Source organism: Hyaena hyaena, unplaced genomic scaffold (genome assembly GCF_003009895.1).
Source record: "Hyaena hyaena isolate Hyena2069 unplaced genomic scaffold, ASM300989v1 scaffold_319, whole genome shotgun sequence".
Taxonomy (NCBI): domain Eukaryota; kingdom Metazoa; phylum Chordata; class Mammalia; order Carnivora; family Hyaenidae; genus Hyaena; species Hyaena hyaena.
This window is the reverse complement of record NW_024080951.1, coordinates 1,237,596-1,256,845: the sequence shown is the minus strand read 5'-3', so window position 1 is coordinate 1,256,845 and position 19,250 is coordinate 1,237,596. Positions and strand designations below refer to the sequence as shown.

General features: G+C 44.8%; 1 protein-coding gene across 1 annotated transcript in view; it reads right to left on the bottom strand.

Moving 5' to 3' along the window:
* Positions 1-19,250, bottom strand: part of PCNX2 (pecanex 2) — a 300,964-nt gene that overhangs the window by 42,193 nt on the left and 239,521 nt on the right. The window contains exon 25 of the mRNA XM_039248833.1: positions 14,911-15,126. Within this exon, the coding sequence (XP_039104764.1) occupies positions 14,911-15,126 (216 nt within the window). The remainder of the gene's footprint in view (positions 1-14,910; positions 15,127-19,250) is intronic.

Sequence of the window (19,250 nt, the reverse complement as noted above, 5' to 3'; positions counted from 1 at the left end):
ACAGAACTGTTAGGATAACAGTCAGTGAAACAGGACTCAGGATCAGGATGGGGAAAGCAAGCAGGCAGTGTTACATAAAGTATAACAGCGAAGGGCTGGTCCCACATCTTATGATTCCATTTGTCTTTCCCCAAGACCTCACTGCTTTGGGTCTTAGCTAAAAGCACTCTTTTTAAAAAGCATTTCAAGGCTCTCCTAGCTCATTCTGCAATATAAGGCCTTTATTCCTTCTGGTCCAGTTGTATAGAAATACTATATGAACTATAAGCAATGAGTAATTCAGGCCACATGCTCTGGGGCCTCCAGAGAGAGTGATGACCACAGGGTCCTAACTGATCCACCCCCTGGGACCCTTGGACTTGCAGGCACTAGACTCCGGGGGTGGGAGATCTCTCATCCTACCAAATGGCACACCAATAACACTGGTGTCCTGCAAGTAATACTGTTATTTGGCAAGAAACCCCCTTTCAGTGAATGAAGTGAGACAGTTCTTAGACTCTATAAGGAAGAAGCATAAAGGAGGATTTTCACCTCCAATAGATTACCAACACTGGTCAAATGATGTTCCTCAAAAATCTGCATTTCTTTATGATTTCTCTGTCCATACTTCTCCATCTAGGTCTGGCCTTTATCATGTTGAGCTGAATGTAAGGTTTTTTATTTTCCATTACATCAAGCAAACTGGAAGGTGTGTGTGTGTGTGTGCGCACGTGTATGTGTACACAATACAAAGTGGAGTGTAAATTTCTGCCACATGAGTAGTAAAGTCCCACACCAAGAGGAGCATGGGTACATCTCTGCATTGACAAGGACAGCTGAGGAAACAGTGTACCATGAAGGACAGCTACTCGACGGGGACACGCTAATTGCCAAAGGTTTTTGATAAACACTCAAAGTTAAGGTAGGTCTCTGTACCTTCTCTTAGGAGCAAAAGATTCGCAGCCAGGATCACATTGCAAAAGAATACAAAAAGAAAAACCCCAGCCACTTCTGTACACGCATTACTTTGCTGTTCCAACGCAAAGCAAGACCATATTTTCTTCTCAGACAGGTTCACCGGGTCTGGAGCACATTCCTTCCAAAGGGAACACCGAAGGTCAACTGCCCCCACACTGTGACCTTCTGCACCATTGGTGTCAATGATTGAGGACCTGGCTGGCTGTCTCTGTCTGGTGTTTCTACTGAAACTGACCCTTGGCATCTTTTACGTTCTCATGGCCTCAGTCAGTGGGACACAGGAAGGCATTCATTAAATAATTTTTAAATTATTTAAATTATTAGAGCATCTTCAAGCACTAGTGTTGAATGATGAGAACGCCTAATTAAAGCAGTGGAAATTAATTTTTTGAACTGAAAATGTATCTAGAAGATCCCAGATGTCTTGCCACGGAGGATATATATCAATTTCCTGAGTGTGGCCACGACGTGAAGCAGCCCTCGCTGCTGGACCGGGCAGCTCTCCTGACCACCGACCCTTCCTTCCTCCCTTTGCTGGTCCCCCCGAGGAGCCAGCACTGCTCCCCTTTAAGTCCTGTTTGCCATCCGTGCCAGCGACAGCCGGGCCTGGCTTATTTATTCACATGTAATTCCCCAAAGGAATGAAGTTAATTTAAAAAGGCGTGCACAGTCCAATGGCAAATGATAAAAATTTAAGTAAAAATGGGGCCAAGAGAAACTATGATGAAGCCAGAATAATGTCAAGAGATGCTAACTGCATTCTGCGATACCCTATCTATTTACTAAAGGTAGGCCACAGACTTCCCTGGGGCTTTCTAGAAGTCAGTGAAAGAAAACTTGAGTAGTTCCTTGTGTCCTTAAGACAACGACAAAAATAATTGCTTGGAAGGATCTTGGCTATTTCAAGCAAAGGCACCAGAAACATAATGTTCCCAGGATCCTAATAAAAGGTACATTGTGCGACATGGGGAATACCATCCTTCAGGACATTGCCCAGAAATTACGAGCTGTGCAATAAAGGGAGAGCATTTCTATCGGTGGCGGAACCACGTCAGCCTTAGGAATGTGATTCTCTAAAGGCCTCCTGTCTCCCAACTCCCAAGGGCAGATTTTAGAGAGTCGTGAGAGCAGGAGAACTTGATCCTTTTGGGGAAGTCTTCACTATGGATCATTTCTGTCCACCCAGTTCTGACAATTACTGTGGACTGAGCAGCAGTGAATTTTAAGCCTAGGAATGGAGATATTCTGTGTGGCCGGTTTGTACGGGTCCCCGGTTTCCTGGTCCAGCCGGGCTGGAGGTAGAGCTGACATCCCCTTGGAACAGTCGGGAAGCCAAAGAGAATGGGCTGAACAGAAGGTTTGGTAACCAAAATTCCACCCAGTGTCACTGCTTCCATTCCAGACAACCCCGTGGGGAAGGGGCCATCCAGGCCGGGAAGCCTGGGCCACAGGAGAGGGGACTCAGGCAGGCCGGCTTGTGTGGGAACTTGACTCCCAGGAGGCATGTGCACTTTAATTCTGTAGGTAACAGGCAGGCAGTGGGGATTTTTGAATCTCAAGGAAACATGGGTAAAGCTTGCAGTTACGGAAGATTCCCCTGTAGTTTTGGGGGAGTTAAGAAGGGGCTGGGGACAGGAAGCCTACCACCCACAGTCCCACTTCAGGTGAAAAGTGATGGGGACAGGAGGTAAGGAAGAGGTTGTTTGCCAGGGGGTCAGAGGAAATGAAGGGGAGACCCAGCCACTTATGTGAAGGGGACACATTAAAAACGGTCCCCTACAGGGGCACCTGGGTTGGTCAGTTGATTAAATCTCTGATTTCAGCTTAGGTCATGATCTCACGGTTTGTGAGTTGGGGCCCTGCATTGGGCTCTGTGCTGACAGCTCAGAGCCTGCTTGGGATTCTCTCTGTCTCTCTCTTTCCTTACACCCCACTTTCACTCTATCTCTTTCTTTCTCTAAAATAAATAAACTCAAAAAAAGAGGTCCCCTGCAGTGGGAAGGCTGCGCCAAAAGAAAATGTCAGCTAGTCTTACAACCTTGTTTTACAACATGCACAGTGAAGCCTAAATGCACAACATATTGTAAAGATTGGGCCTCCTGACCCTCCAATTTTTTTCCTTATCTGATAAGAGTATCTTGACAAACCGCTCAGCTGTCCCAACGAATCCGACTAACTGGATTCCCCAGAAAACGGCATGTATTATCATTATTGTGTTTAGTCTTATCCAGTGATCATGTTTTAAAATAACTTTGCTAGACATTTATTTGCACTGTGTTTTCATATGGTCACTGCCTTCACTGGGCCTGCGTGCCAGATATGGGGCTGGCGTTTTACATGTGTGTGCAATGAGGTAACCAGGAGGGGACTTCCAGGAGAGAATCAGTCCCTGGCCATGGAGTGGACTATAATTAGGCAGGGATAGGATTAAGCCAGGGCTTTTGATTCAAGCTGCAAGTGGGCTTAGAGACACACACTCTGGGATGTGTGTGTGTGTATTTTATAAATTGCATTCCTTTCTGAGGTCATAGTTAAGATCATTCCCAAATTGCTCAGGGCCGCAGAAGGAGGATGACACCAGAAAATGGTCAAAGCTAAGTTCACAGTAGATCACTTCCACAAACATTTGGACCTCACCCATGCATGTCGTGTGCTGGAAACACAAGATGGGTGAGGCAGGCCTCAGCCCCAGCGAGCTGTCCTTGGAGAAGCACCCTCCTCAGTGTGCTTCTAAAGTGTGTCACACATACCATGACAGAGATGACAACAGGGACAGCATCCACAACAGGAAGGCTGGACATCTAAACTATCATTGCCTCTTGCTGGTTGGTTATATCAAGGGCCATAATGTGACCAAAAGAAATAATATGAGAAGGCATTTTAAACTTTTAAAATTATTGTCATTTTCAGGAAAGTCATAGTGCGGGGTTGTTGTTTTTTCATTTGTTTGTTTGTTTGTTTGTTTGTTTGTTTTCAGGAAAGGCATGGAGATGCCTTTCTCAGCCCCTCCTCCACCGTGTGTACTTCTCCTACACAGAATCCTGGAACTGGAGCTTAAAGGTACAGGCAGGTTTTCTGTCCCCAGCTATCTGCCCAAGAAGAGGCGTTTCCATCTGCTAGACTTCACCAGATTCAATTTCTGGGAAGAAACAATCATTACAATGATTAATATGTTTATACGTAAAGCTGCCCTATCATACATCCCATTCCTGATGGCTACGCAGCCATTTGATATTAATCCACACTTGAAATTAATCCACACTTAAAGAGAGAGAAATAGGTTGCCAAGAATATGAGACATGACCAAGGTCACACAGCAGAAGTAAGTCAAGGAGTAGAATTGGTCTATTGAGACACTGACAGGGGAGCCTGGGTGGCTTAGTCGGTTAAGCGTCCAACTTTCGCTTGGGTCATGATCTCGCGGTTTGTGGGTTTGAGCCCCGCGTCGGCCTCTGTGCTGACTGCCAGCTCAGAGACTGGAGCCTGTTTCAGAGTCTGTATCTCCCTCTCTCTCTGACCCTCCCCTGCTCATGCTGTCTCTCTCTCTCTCCTAGAAATAAATAAAAATATTAAAAAAAAAAAGAGACACTGAGGGGTTTTAGCTCTTTATGATTTTACTGGACAATTTCTCTGCTGGTCCCAAAGTCCAGGCCTTCAGCAACACTGCAGCTGGCCACCTTTCAAGGATCACACAGAGAATCTAGAAGAAGTGTATTGGCCCAGGGTATGGTAGGGGGAAAATATGTTAGAATGATTTATACGTGGTTGATTTTGTGGTCACAGCAGAGGCTTTTGTTGTAACCATTTTACATTCCAAGGAGACTCAATTTCTTTCAAGACATCTCCATACGAATAAAAAATTTCTTATGACCTGTCTGGGCCGCTGGATTTTAAAAACGGTGGAATACCTTCCGGTGAAACAGCGTTGTTTTCTCTCAGAGAATTTTGATTTCAAAACATCACCTACCAATGTAATATTAGTCACCTTGAAAAGTGATCTCTCTGGTAGCATCTCATTTATGGCCCACAGTAACCTGGCTATGCACGTGCAATTTCTCCTTTTTTTTGTAAATAAAACACTGGGTCTCCAAAGCAGCCTCTCCGGTAGAAGGGGCTGGTCTTCTGAATTTAAAATCAGGATTTTCCTCTTAGCATACGCTGTCTAATAAGGTTAAACAGATTAGAAGCAGAAGTTCTCTGAGTTTACTTTCTTTCTACCAGCCCATAAGAGAACATGAAATGCACCAAAAAGCACTTCAGGTACATGGTAACTTATATTGGGCAGGTTTGAAGCACAGGTACAAGAAGCCTTGAATTACATCATCATCATCTCTGTGAATGATACGGCTTTTCTTCCATTCTTGGCCCACTTACAGATGATGAGACCAGTGCACTTGACCTTACACAGGTAAGTCACTCTCTCATTCATATTTCATTCTGAGTTGTATTATTGTACTTTTCTCCCACAAATTTATTTTTGAGTGTCGTTAAAATATGTGGACTCTCTGGGGCACCTGGGTGGCTCAGTCAGTTAAATGCCCAACTCTTGATTTCCATTCAGGTTGTGATCTCATGGTTTGTGGGTTTGAGCCCTACATTGGGCTCTGTGCTGACAGCCCAGAGCCTGGAATGTGCTTTGGATTCTGTGTCTCCTTCTCTCTCTGCCCAGCTCCCCCACCCCCACCTCATGCTCTGTCTCTGTCTCTCTCAAAAATACAATAAACATTAAAAAAATTGTTTTAAAAGTATGTGGACTCTTTGCATGTTCAACAGCAAAACCTCTTTTCTTCCCAGACTTGCTATTTAGACAAGTCTGGCTCTGTCTCTCTCACTCACGTGTCACATAATTTGAAATGAAGACAAATATGTGTTTAGGAATTCTGAATGGAGAACCTATTATTGTAGGGGTAAAGTTTGGAACCAAGAGATTTAACAGATTACTCGAGCCACAAAGATGTAGGAACTAAGGACTCGCTAATGACCTGAATGTTGCCACAGAGAAGAAAGAATTCTAGAGAGTTTCAAGATTAGTGGGACAGCTATGGCGTCACCACTAAGGAGAAAGGTTTGGGTTGGATTAACTTTAGATAAGATTAGGTTACACAGATATTTTTAAAATGTCCCCACAGGCTAGTGATTATGGGGTGTTAGCCAGACTATGAGATGGCTGATAACATCTCACACAAACAGGAACATAAACCCCATTTTTGATATTTTCCAGATCCGACGGTAATGTGTGGCTACATCCTGATAACTGTGCCTTTGCTTTCCATGTTCATTCTGCAAGAGCCATCTGGGTTTCACGGTTGCTAAGGCAGGTAGATCATTCCAGAAACTGAGCTGCTAACAGTGGTGGTGCCATATTAATATTTAAGACCTGCTTTCAGGTAAAACTTATAAGTCTCAACAACCAGAGAGAATTTTGAAAAAAATCCTTTCCTTCCTTCCTTCTTCCCTCCTCCCTCTCTCCTCCCTCCATTCCCTCCAAGGCAGTGTGGCCTATTTAGGGGACATTCCCATCCAGGGATGCATACCCCTCCTCTACCCCTGGTGACTGTGAAGCCTGGAGTCTCCTTCTCCCAATATTTTTTTATGTCTCAAATGTGGACAATAATACCTTCTCACTTTATAGAGTTATTATAAGGAATATTCTGGAATATGCTGAGGACTATAGATGAAGTGCTTGGTATGGTGCCTGGCAAAGAACTGATGCTCAGGAACCCTTAGACTGCCTTTACTTTCTCACTCAACCGATATTTACTGGGCATCCTAGGTGATCCAGTCAACGCACTGGGGGAGGGGCATGACTAAGGTAAGGAACCTTAGCCTTTGAGAGTCTCACCGTCTAACAGAACTCGGTTCAATCAATATATCACAGCCTGCATGAATAAAGAGCTGCATATACCAACTTTGCAAGAATACTGAAAATAAGCTTTGGTTTTTAAATTATTACTTGTTATTGTATCGCCAGGAGACATTTACTGACCATCCACCACATGTGGCCACACGTCTACACATCATGGTAATATCCTGATCCCAAAGATGCATGATCTATACAAACACCTAAAAACAAACATAATTTTCATCACGACTTTGGTCTAAACAAGAGGACAAAGTAATCCATACTACTGGTTGTGTTTTGTTTGAGCTACTGTACGAGCAAACACTGGAAGTATTCGATCCCATAGGAATGTATATACAATATATAAAATATACACAAATGCCGTATCATTCATCATAAAGAAATACTGAAAAAAGTAATTTGATGGAAAATTGTAGCAAGGCAACTAATAGAAAAGGTAAGTGTCCACATAACATCATGCATTTCTAATACCGTGTTTCTTGGGCTTTCCAAAAACCCACTTTATCAAATGACACTTTAATATTTCTGAAGAGGCCCCCTAAGAAGATTTCTGGAAAAATCTGGATCTTGCTCTGATAAAAATGTAGCAATCCTATATTAATGAGGATAATGAAAGCTGCATGCATAACTAAATTTCATCTCAGCAGCCTCAAAACCTCCCATGCATGTGACCCAGCCTGAGATGACAGGATCTGCTTCATCCCCCTTGAGAGAAGGTTGCTTTATGGCAGTTCATATCATTTGCCATGGGGATCCCAGGACCCCCTGTAGCCTAATTTCCATAGTACTGTATCAATCACATTTTATGACCTGATCTTATCTACCACCCAACTTCCACCCAGGCCACCAACTCTTGAGATCTTTTTGCTGTGCCCTTGGGAACTCATGATCTATTCCTCAACCTCTCTGAATGTTCTCCCCTTCTCCTCGGTGCCATATTGGAAAGCTAGCTCTTCGTCCCCAAGTGGGGATGACTGTTCTCCTGCACTCCTCTCTCTCGCCCCTGGTTCTGAGGCAGACGGAAGACATTCTCTTGCTTTTCAGTGATGCTGTCAGGCTGTTCTCTCTGTCTACCCCACACCATTCTCCTTCATTGACATCTTCCATGGCCCTCTCTAGGGCACTCCGAGACCTTGAGTGGAGATACTGGCTCAGGGTCACTGTCACTGTCCAGCATACTTCTGGCTGATCACTCTTGAGTTTGCAGCACCCTGACCCCCACTCCTCTAATGATCTCATTCACCCAACCTCAGCCACTCACTGCCATGGCCACGATCCATGACTATAATTACCAAAGACTGTTGGCCCTCTATGAATGTTCGTTTCAAACATCCTACTTTCCAGCAACCACCTCCTACCTTCCCAGCTCATCTCCTCTAATATCACAACTTCTACAACTGCGGCACCTTTCTGGGATCCAGAAAGCCCTTCACCAGGTCCTGTTTCCCCTTCTCATCCCCTTGCCCCCTTACCTCTCAGCTTGCATTTCAAGGCCAGGCACTGCAGACATCATCACACCCTTGCATATGCTGTCACTTTCCTTGTCCTTGTTTTACTTTCTGGCACTCAGTCAACTCAGTCTCAATCCTAATGGAGGCCAACTCTGCCATTCTATACCTGCACCCTTGAAGCTGAATGTGGCTTAGAAAAAACACGAGTGACTACATAACAGGTCTTCCTTGAAAATCATGACCTCTCACCTCAAGTGAGCTCATCATACAGGCCAACTCTATTTCCCCACTCCATCCATCCTTCCGTCTTTCTGCCCACCTCTTATGTGCATCTGGGCCATATGTTCCCTCTCCTCTCCTGTGACATGAGATGAGTTAGCATGGGTTCCATCCTCCCAGCCCTGGGGACTCCGTCATTGTCATTAGAGCAAACTCCTTCCGTTTGCCTGAAATCCCTTCATTCTACTCACTGCTGTGGTGGTGCCTCTGATGCCCAACCCTATCGCTAGCCAGTGCATGAATGCTCGAGCATGCCAACCTCCCCTGTGAGGTCTCACACCATATTAGCAAGAAGTCAACAACTGCTCATCCTTCCCCTTGACACCAGCCATGGCCTCAAGACTGGGATGCCCACCAATAGCACCTACTCCCTGGGAGAGACTTATACTCTGACTCCGGCAGAGAGGAGAGGTTCAACTTTTCCCTGAGTGTATCATATGGTGAAAATATTTTATATCTCCTGACTTGATAGGCTGTCAGAGCTGGAAAGACACTAGGAACTTAGAAATCACACCGAGGCTCTGACAATGGAGTCGAGAATCTGAGAGGCCAAGTCATTTGTGATGCTCTGTTAAATACCCTCAGATAAAGTGGGTTTGGGGGTTGCATTTTTTTTGCAACTGGAAAAATAATGTGGAGCTTTTGAAAGGATGTCCAAGTGATTGAAGGCATTCTACCCCAGTTTACTGAGTGTTTTATAAAACTAAATAAGCATTACAGTACAAATCCAAACAAATATCCCAAAGGAAAAAAGAAAGAAGGTAAAAGGGTCAGGCAGAAAGAGATGTTCTGGCTAAGAGATAGAGAGTCACGTGGGTTTGCCTAGTTCCAGCACTAATGAGCTGTGAGCCTGCAGATAGCATTCATCTTCTGGAGCCTGGCTTTTCCATTAATTAAGTGGGAGGAAGCAATGGGACTGTGGCCATTCTGAGGGTGGATGTCACCTTCACAGGCCAGTGCTCTCTCCCTAGCTCGGAGCTCACATGCAGCTCATAAAAGGCTCCCTCCAGTGCCTTTTACTTTTGCTCCTTATTCTTAATTCTTCCCCTCTTCAGACAGTATCTTCAAGTTGCCTGACTTCTTTGGTTTGCAACACTGTGATTCCTCCTTCATTTTCCTCCCCTTCTAACAAAAATGGTGACCCCTCAGCCTGGCTCACCTGGATGGCTAAAGGAGAATGGAAATGGATTGAACAGATAATCGAACTTCGCTTTTCCCTTTTTCTGTGTCCACCTACTTGAATGATGGTTAAATGGGACTTAAAATCCAATGGATTCCATTTCTTTTGAAAAACCTTGGACCTGGTACCCCTCACACCATTGGCCTCCTGAAGTGCATTATCTGTTGCCCTGACTTCGATTTCAAGCCAATGATTAATCTGTCAAGTCTTGAATGGTTTCCTGAGAGGCTCCCTGGTTGGGTAAATGCAAGTAATACTCATAAACCCGAGAGCAGCAGAAGCACTATCTTGTTTCTGTAAGAACAAGAAAAGAATTTACTGCTACCCAAGGAGGCAGGAGCCAAAAAGAGTTGGATAGAAAAATCTGGCTTCCTTATTTGTATTTTTGATTGAATTGGTTTCAATCATTCCCTATGGTAACAGCTGACAGAAATATGATGTGCCATGGACCTTAATTATTCTTTTGGGCTACCCAGGATCTAAACCTCTATCCTATGTTTGGAAAATTACCCAGTACACCAGACTGGCTAACTGTTCACCAAACACTTTTACTTTTTCTTCTGGGTACTCAGAGCTAGACATTTCCTGACTTCTCTTACACCTATGTCACTTCTAAGCAATAGGATGTAGGAGTAAATGGTATATTCCAGATTTAGAGCTGTCCCAAAGCAGTCTTTCAGGCAATCCTCCACCCTTTTCCAGCTTGATGTTGAAGCCCAGGATTACCTCAAAAGTGATGCACTGGGGAAGAGGTAGAGCTTCTATTAGACAGGACCATTGATGGTGTGGAAGGGAACCATCCCCTACCCCCACCACTTCCTCTCACTGACTGGACCCTATGTGAGTGCAACATAGGCATCCCATTGAGATGTGAGATTTAATTATGACAGCTGCTAGCTTGACTTCAACCAATGTACTCATATGATGAGTCTCGGTGAGAGGTGGTGATCATTTCCCCTTCTAAGAGCTGAGAAGTAGACACTCTCTTTCCCAGCCTCCTTGCATCTAGAGCATACGTATATGGTTTCAGCTTCATCCATCAGATATACCCCAGATTTTGATGAATGAGCTGGTGACACAAAGAAGCTGGCTCATGGCACATATTCTCCCATCCAAGTACTAACCAGGCCCGACCCTGCTTAGCTTCCGAGATCAGATGAGACCAGGCACGTTCAGGGTGGTATGGCCATAGACACATGGCACATATTCTATAAGGGACATGGTGGCCAGCGCTATTCCTCCAGATTTGTGGGGCAGCAGCCAGACCTGCAGTAGCATTCGGCACACAGGGCCAGGGTGTCGATAAAATAAATAAGGGTGGTGACCTGGACCCCCGAGCCAAGATGTGACTGCTTTGTGAGATCAGCACGGCAGTGTGATTTTAAACACGGCTCTTGATCTACAGCCACCAAGCCTGCTTCTCCAGGCTTCTTAGAGAGTCTGTGCCCTGTGTAATATCTTCCAACAAACCCTTCTCCTGGTTGAGTTAGCTAGAGTTGATATCTGTTGCTTGCAACTAAAAACTCCTATTGATACAAATGCATCCTCTGCAGTGAGAAATAGACAGGTGGATCTCTTGCTCCCTGGCCGTGGGAGGCTACCTTCCTCCGGAGTGCCTTATTCATTTCCTGAGAGTCAGTCTGAGCCATGAGCGGCTCATGTCTGCACTGACGGCTGCAGTGTGCTTCTGAAAGGAGAACCAGCACAGCCGTATTCTGACTGCCCCAGGTTGTACCGAAGTAGGTCAAATTTGACCCAAATATAAAGCCTGCTATTTGGGAAAATAGGGAATTTGAAAAAAAAGTGAAATACTGAAGGGATATCTTAAAAAAATACTCAAGGAGGAGAAAGAAAACAAGATCTTCCCTGGGAATACTGGAGCACATATTGCAAAGAGAGATATAAAGAGAAGAGTCATTTTAGGTCAACCGGATTCCTCCTGCAACTAAAGCATAACTTAGATTTTGTCACACTCTCTCTGTGTTCCAGACTACAGTGCAACTAAGTCAAAGAAATGTACTTTTCGGGAGTGAGTGGTATTGGAGCAGGTTAACCGGTAATGTGTTCTCAAGATATTATTATTATGCTTAGGCCATTCTTGTAGGCAGGTTACATTTCGTCAGTGATTGGCAAGAAGAAGAAAAATCACTTAGGGAGACACTCTTGGGCAGCCTCACCTAACACAATGGCCTCACCTAACACAATGGCCTGACCACATATGGCGGTTCTGAGCCTCCTTCGTGTTTCCTCTGAGGTAGTTTCAGGAGCCTGGTGTGTTGTTATGAGATTGGCCCCAGTGACACATGCAATGTGTTAGGGCCACATGTATTGGAGCTGTCGCTGGGGATGGCCTCAGCCAATAGGATGTGATGGTAGTGACACGCTGCCTGTCCCAGACACTGGGCCAGGAGGGGCCTCACAGTCACCCAGACCACACCGAGCCAGCCCACCAGACATGGAGCAGCATCTGGAGGACAGGGGGCCAGAGCTGGTAGCCTCGTCTGGATGTGGCACCTTGGACCTTCTGGCCTCATTCATCTTCTGGCTGAACGCAGCTGCACGAGCGACCCAGGGCGGGAGTGACAGAACTACCAGCCACCCTCACAACCGCGAGAAAGAAGACATCCCCTTGTTGTCTGAAACCATTAAGTTTTGTGGGCGGTTGATTTCACCCTCCAAAATGATATGAGGTAAAGCCCAAACATTCAGGGCGGTGGAGGAAGAAGCACGCCTGTGTGTGACGCGTGGGGTTAGGGACAAATTGGTGCATGCTTCTCAGGTCCAGTTGACCTTGAAACCTTTAAACTCAAACATCAGGCCAATTTGCCAAAGACGCTGTAAGCTGCATGGAACTTGTAATAGAGGCTATTAGCTATTAGAACTCAGGTTCAACGAGGCTAACTTAAAATTCTTCCTTTGAAGTCCAGGAAAACCCAAAAGCACTCACTAGAGACAAGTCTGTTGCATTGTTGCACCAAAAACAATTTCCACCACCTCCAGTGGCATTTTCTGGTGTTTGTGCAAAATTTCAGGGACACACTGCTTCTCCATTTGTCCTGCAGAATCCGATCACTACTCCTTCGGCCCCATAACCTTTTCCAAAATAAGCTCTCTGAATTAGATTCCTAATGTTTTTAAGGATGCACAGAACATGTGCCTAAAGCACAGAACCCACATTCTAAAAAAAAAATAATAATCTTTTGTAAAAATTTATATAGGAATGCTAATAAACAGAATAGATATTCATAAAACTAATGCTTAGAACCAAAAGACTTGGTTAACGAATTAGGTAATTGTGTTGAAGATATAAAGTAGTGGCAATTTGTTCTTGGCTATAAGGTTTCTTTTTGTCACTCAGAGGTTCCGGATAGTGGCGACCAGGCTCCTACTCACCTTTCCAGAGTCTGGGACCCCTTTCTCCCAAATCATCTGGAAGCCATATCTGGCTATTTGGGGCCTCTTTATCATCACACCTCTGCCCACCTCTCCCCTCCAACTGCAGCCTCTCCTATGCTGACTCAGACTCCACTCTGATCCCAGTCCCCCCGCTCTGGTCCCCACAGTGCCCCATGCACAACGCTGCCACGACACTCATCTCCCTGGGCAGTGGTCACTCAGGATGAGTCTCCAGTCAGCAAGCTGCCTAAGGTGGGGTCCTTCACTTCTGTCATCACGGCACCTAGCCCTGTGCTTGCTAAACATCTCCTGAATGAACAGAAGGCTTGCATGTCCACTTAGCTACTTGAGAGATTCACTTAGATGAATCAAGGGCATTTAAAAAAACAAATATCCAAAATGGAGCTCTTGATTACACTCCCAGACTCCAAAGTCCTGTTCTTCATTCAGGCTTCCCTGTCTCCATAAATGCACCTCTCTCCACCCAGGCACTCAAGCTGGAAACCGGGGAGCAGGCTGAGCCTCCTTTTCCCCGGATCCCCCAACACCGAGCCCAGCCCTTCCCACCTCCAAATCTCCCTGTGCTTCCCTGTCTCCACCTTCTTCTCCCAGTTGGGTGACAGTGAGACACTCCTCCATGGCCTTCCTGCTTCTGCTTTTTCTCCCTTGGAGGACAGTCTGCCCACAGGTATCGGAACAATCTCCTAAAGTGTGAATTAGGTCAGTGGTCCCATCTCCTTCCTAGCGCTTTCCACTAGGGCTAATTAGTTTGCTCATCAGTTTCCTTGTTCGCTTTCCACATCTCCCACTGAAGGTACACATCACAAGGGCAAGGGTCCTTCAGGTCATGTACGCATTGCCTCTCCAGCATTAGAACTTGGCCTGACATGGAGGAGGTGTTAGAAAGACATGCACTGGATGAGGGAGTAAACAAAGAATACAGGGGGCAGCAACATGAACATGTGGGTCAAGCTAATCGCTGCATGCTCCACCACACAGTGCCAGTGTCAGATTCATGGACAAACTGGGGTCATGTTTTCCAGATCAGCTCATTAACTGCAAAGCAGTAAGCATCCACACAGTGTCCGCATATACACGATCTCACTGAAATCACACACCTTTATAGAGGCAGCCATTCTTCCTCTTTTTTGATAGTGGAAAAGGACAGTTCAGGCACCAAATGATTTTCCGTTACAGACCACAATACCCGAAACCCACAGACCCAGGTTCTGTTTCTGGCTGACTCCACACGGAGCCCACGCATGTGCCGTGGTCTCCCGTCACTTCTGAGTTTTTTCAAGAAAAATTAAAACCAAAGTTCTGACTTGCCACTCCAGAGGTTTACACAGGATGATATGCTTCACTTCTTTGTTCCCTCAGACGACTGGGATTTATTTATAGCAGAATTCATAAATAAAGGCATTCAGAATCAGCTCCCTGATTCTCAATCTGTAAGACGGGCATTAAATTCTTCCTCTTTCATGGTGACTTTTTTTTTTTTTAAGTTTATTTACTTATTTATTTTGAGAGAGACAGAGTGCAAGCAGGAGAGAGGCTGAGAGAGAGAAGGAGAATTTCAAGCAGTCTCCACTCACAGTGCAGAGCCCGATGTGGGGCCCGAACCCATGAAACCGTGAGATCATGACCTGAGCCAAAATCAAGAGGTGGATGCTCAACCGACAGAACCCCCAGGTGCCCCCATTGTGGCCTCTTATTAAAGCTTTGCACAATAATAAATTTAGGCAACTGGCTTCCAACAACTTCCAAAACGAAGAAATTCTTACCTCGAAATTCCAGGCCTCGAAGTTGAAAGGTGACAAGACCATTTCCGATTTCAATCAGGTGAACAAAAGCGTTGAGGTAGTCTGAAGCCAAAATAAAGCAATCGCCGGAGCTGTAGTTACCCCATCGACCGAGAACTAAATCTCCACAGAGGGACTCCTGTAGGGCCCTTGTCAGGTGCTCATAAAAGATGGAGTTAAGATTATTGTCATCATTCCCTAAAGGCAGAACAAGAAATATCATCAGTGGGTACTTACTTCTGTCTACTCAGACCTAGGAATCAGCGAGCTGTCATTTGAGTAAAGGTAAATCAGGCTTTTTAGATACTTGGCTCCTTTTTGTTGATTTTGGGAGACCATCTTATTTTTTCCCCCTTAGTTTCTTTCTGGGCAATCTCACCTATGCAAATGGATTAAACTACCGTCTGAATGCAGTTGACTTACAAATTCACAGCTCCAGCTGAGGTCTCTTGTCAAGCACTCAGCCTGTGAACCTACTTGCTTACTGAACATCTGCTCCTTTATGTCTCCAATGCTCCTCACCTCCAACAGGCCCACGTCAGGCGCCCTTCTGTTGCCCACCTCAGTAAACGGTACTACCACCCGCTCAGCTGTCACCCAGGGATCTCAGTTTCCACTCCTTCACACCCCAGCCTCTCAATTTTACTTTCTTCAAATACTTTTTTTTTAAAGTTTATTTGTGGGGGGGGGGGGGGGGGCAGAGAGAGGGAGAGGCAGAATCTCAAGCAGGCTCTGGCTCTGAGCTGTTGGCACAGAGCCCAACACAGGGCTCAAACCCACAAATGGTGAGCTCATGACCTGAGCTAAGATCAAGAGCCAGATGCGTAACCGACTGAGCCCCCAAAGCACCTCGCTGCAAATAGCATTGGCATCTTTCTACCTCTCCCCACTTGCATTACCCCTACCCTACTGTAAGCTACAGTATTTCTCAAGTGGACAGCCACACTAGTCATGTGACCTGCCACCCAATCTATTCTCTAAACCACAGCCAGAGTGAGCTTTACAAATCGAGGAGTTGAATATGCTCTCTAGGACCCCTCAACCCCATAACTTAAGGACCTTAGTGGTTTCCCAATGCTCTTAAGATGGGAACAAGTTTTCTCTTCTTTGCCTTTAACAGGGTCCCCTATAATTTAGCATTCCCAGGTATAAAGCTAGGACAGTCAGTGCCCTAGGAGCAAACCTAGGATATACAGGCACATGAGGGGCACGTGGGGTCTGCTCCCTACTTCAATCTCCATCCTCACTTCACACAGACCTCCCCCTCCCTTCTCCCTTATGCTCAGCACAGAACTTGTCTCAGTAATGACTCCCCTGCTCCTTCCCAGCCTGGGCCTTTGTAGATACCCATCTCTCTGTCTGGGCGCGTCTTCCATTCCTCTCTGGCATTTTAACACTTATTATTCTTCAGACCTCATCTCCATCACCACTTCCGGGAAGCCTCCATTGACCCCTCTGCTGGGCCAAACCCCCAATGACAGGCTCTCAGCACCATGGTCCTCTGCTCTGAAGCACTGGTCACTATTGGAATGTGTGTGTTAGTGTGTGTGTGTGTGTGTGTGTGTGTGTGTGTGTGATTATCTGATTCACATCTGATTTCTCCAGTGAAGTGGAGAAAGTGAAGTGAAGAAGACATGAACTCTAGATATTGGCTCAGGTCATGATCTTACAATTTGTGAGTTCGAGCCCCACATCAGGCTCCATGCTGACAGTGCAGAGCCTGCTTGGGATTCTCTCTCTCTCTCAAAGTAAATAAATTCGCTTAAAAAAAGAAGAAGACATAAAGTGAAGGAAGACAGATCTATGTCCGAATTTGCTTATTTTTGTATCCCAATATTGGTGGAAGCACTATCATGCAATAGGGACTAGCTAAATAATCTGTTGAATAATGGATAGCGCCATAGATCATAGAGCTTCTTTAAGAAAATTTTGTTTTTAAGAACACTTCTGTCAAGTAACTCCAGGGGCTTTTTTGAAATCAAAGTCATTGATGGAGCACCTGGGTGGCTCAATTGGTTAAGCGTCCAACTTCAGCGCAGGTCATGATCTCATGGTTTGTGAGTTCAAGTCCCACATCAGGCTCTGTGCTGACAGCTCAGAGCCTAGAGCCTACTTCAGATTCTGTGTCTCCCTGTGTCTGTGCCTCACCCCCATTCATACTCTGTCTTTCTCTCTCTAAAGATTAAATAAACATCAAAAAAAATAAAAAAAAAGAAATCAAAGTCATTGAGGAATCATTTATAGACAATAAACACCATCAACTTATATACATATATATATACACATATATATTCTATCCTATATACGATACTGTTAGTACTATATCTTATGTACAAATATTTTTACACATTATATACACATAGATATATTACATTAAAACAATTTATTGATTTTAAATTATATATATAAAACTCAGACTTATTTAGGAATGGCTTTAATAGAGTAAAATTTATCTTTTCTAGTGGGTAATCCTCTGAGTCTTAATAAATGCACAGGCACGGAACCACGGAGTAGAATCACACATTTGGGATTCCTCCACATCGTCATCCAGAGCAGTGATCTGTTCTGGTTCAGTGTTAAGTAGTATTCCGTGGTATGCATGTACTAAGGCTTACTTATTCATTCATGCAGGTGGAGGACACTTGGCTTACTTCCAGTCTTTGGGATTATAAGCAAATCCACCAAAAATATTCATGAGCGGAAGTTCATGTGAACACAAGTTTTTGTTTCTCTTGGGTAAAATATCTGGGAGCAGCCACCATTCTCAGAATGGCTGCATCATGTTCATATCCGCCCCCCCGCCCCACCTGCAGTGACTGGGGTTCTAACTTTTCTGCACAGTTGCCAAGACTCAGCATTGTCAGCTGTCGCTTGTTTGCTTGTTTAATTTCAGCCATCTAATTGCATGGATAAAGACACCCAGAGAGGAGTGAAGGAAGGCTACAGGAAAGGAGACAGAATGATGGAATGTTTGGGGATGTGTGGAATTGGGGGTTCATGGTGCATTTCCTTGAATCTCCCTTTCATTCCCTCTATCAGACCTCTCATGATGAAGGACAGAAACTTGTTCAAGAGAAGACTGGATAGACTTGGAAGTCCTCCTGCTTTGTGGTCTTGTGGGTGGAGGAAGTGCTAGAAGGGTCTGGGAGACCTTCGGTACTCAGTTTGCATTTGGTACTCTTATCTTAGGAGCAAGCATCTTATGTTTGGGAGTAGATTCTGGGTCTGGAAAGTCAGGGAAGCAGAGTTGCCCCACGGAGGAAGTGCCTAAAAACAAAACTCAAGTCTCCCTTCTAGATCTCCTATTGGAGTAGAGGCGGCGTTAGAAGCTGCAGATCTGAACAGGGCTCCCCAGCTCCATACCTTGGGGAAAGGAACCATGACTGGGGGCACAGGAAGGTGAACACCGGCCCCAAGTGAACCCGTGTAAGGAAGAGCTGATCCACCTGTAAGAAATCTATAAGCTACTGCCTATTATAACCTAATAATGATTAATGGCGAGGAATAAACTGTTCTGTGGGCTGAGTCATGTCATGTAGTCTAATGAGGTATCAGTATGCTTAATCTTCTATGCAGATTAAGCCTGCCTGACCTGAGATTCTATTCATTTTCGGTGATGAATCAGCAGGCATCCGGAGACGCTAATTAGACATTACTTCGAGTCTCTGCCACCTTTAAAGGAAAGGCCTGAATGAGGGAATTAACTTTTGACTAATTGTTCAAACTGTTTGATATTTAAATAAAGCAAAACAACTTAAACCACTAAAGTGGAGATCTTTGTAGAACACCTTGACCACACATCTGCATTATTTGATGAAAATGAGACAGCAATTATGAACCACTAGAGGCACGATGCACTTGTGAAACCATCCATATGCCTAATATCAATGGCCCTGCAGTGTCACAGAGTCCCACAGATGCGCATCAGAGACATCTGTAGCCCATCCACCCCCACCAAGTTGTACTGACAAGTTGAACTTTGGGTCAACAAAGAATAATCCTCTCTCTCCAGGTATTTTCAAATTGCAAATTATGATTTCAAATTCATCATGTATATGCAATTCAAATATAGATAATCATATGATACAGTTCTTCCTAGACAAAATGTTTGGCACAGGAGAGAGGGTGGGGTGAATAAAAATAGAGAACAGTTAAACTCCTGGTTCTGAGATGAAGAGAAAGGTAGAATGGTTGCAAAAGAAATCGATCATAGCAAGAACAAAGTGACACAATTTCCTAGCAGATAAATCCTTCCATAGCTTCATGTTTTCAGAAGTATCTGAAAACTTCTGAATTTTAGGTCCTAGAATGGTTTGCCTTTG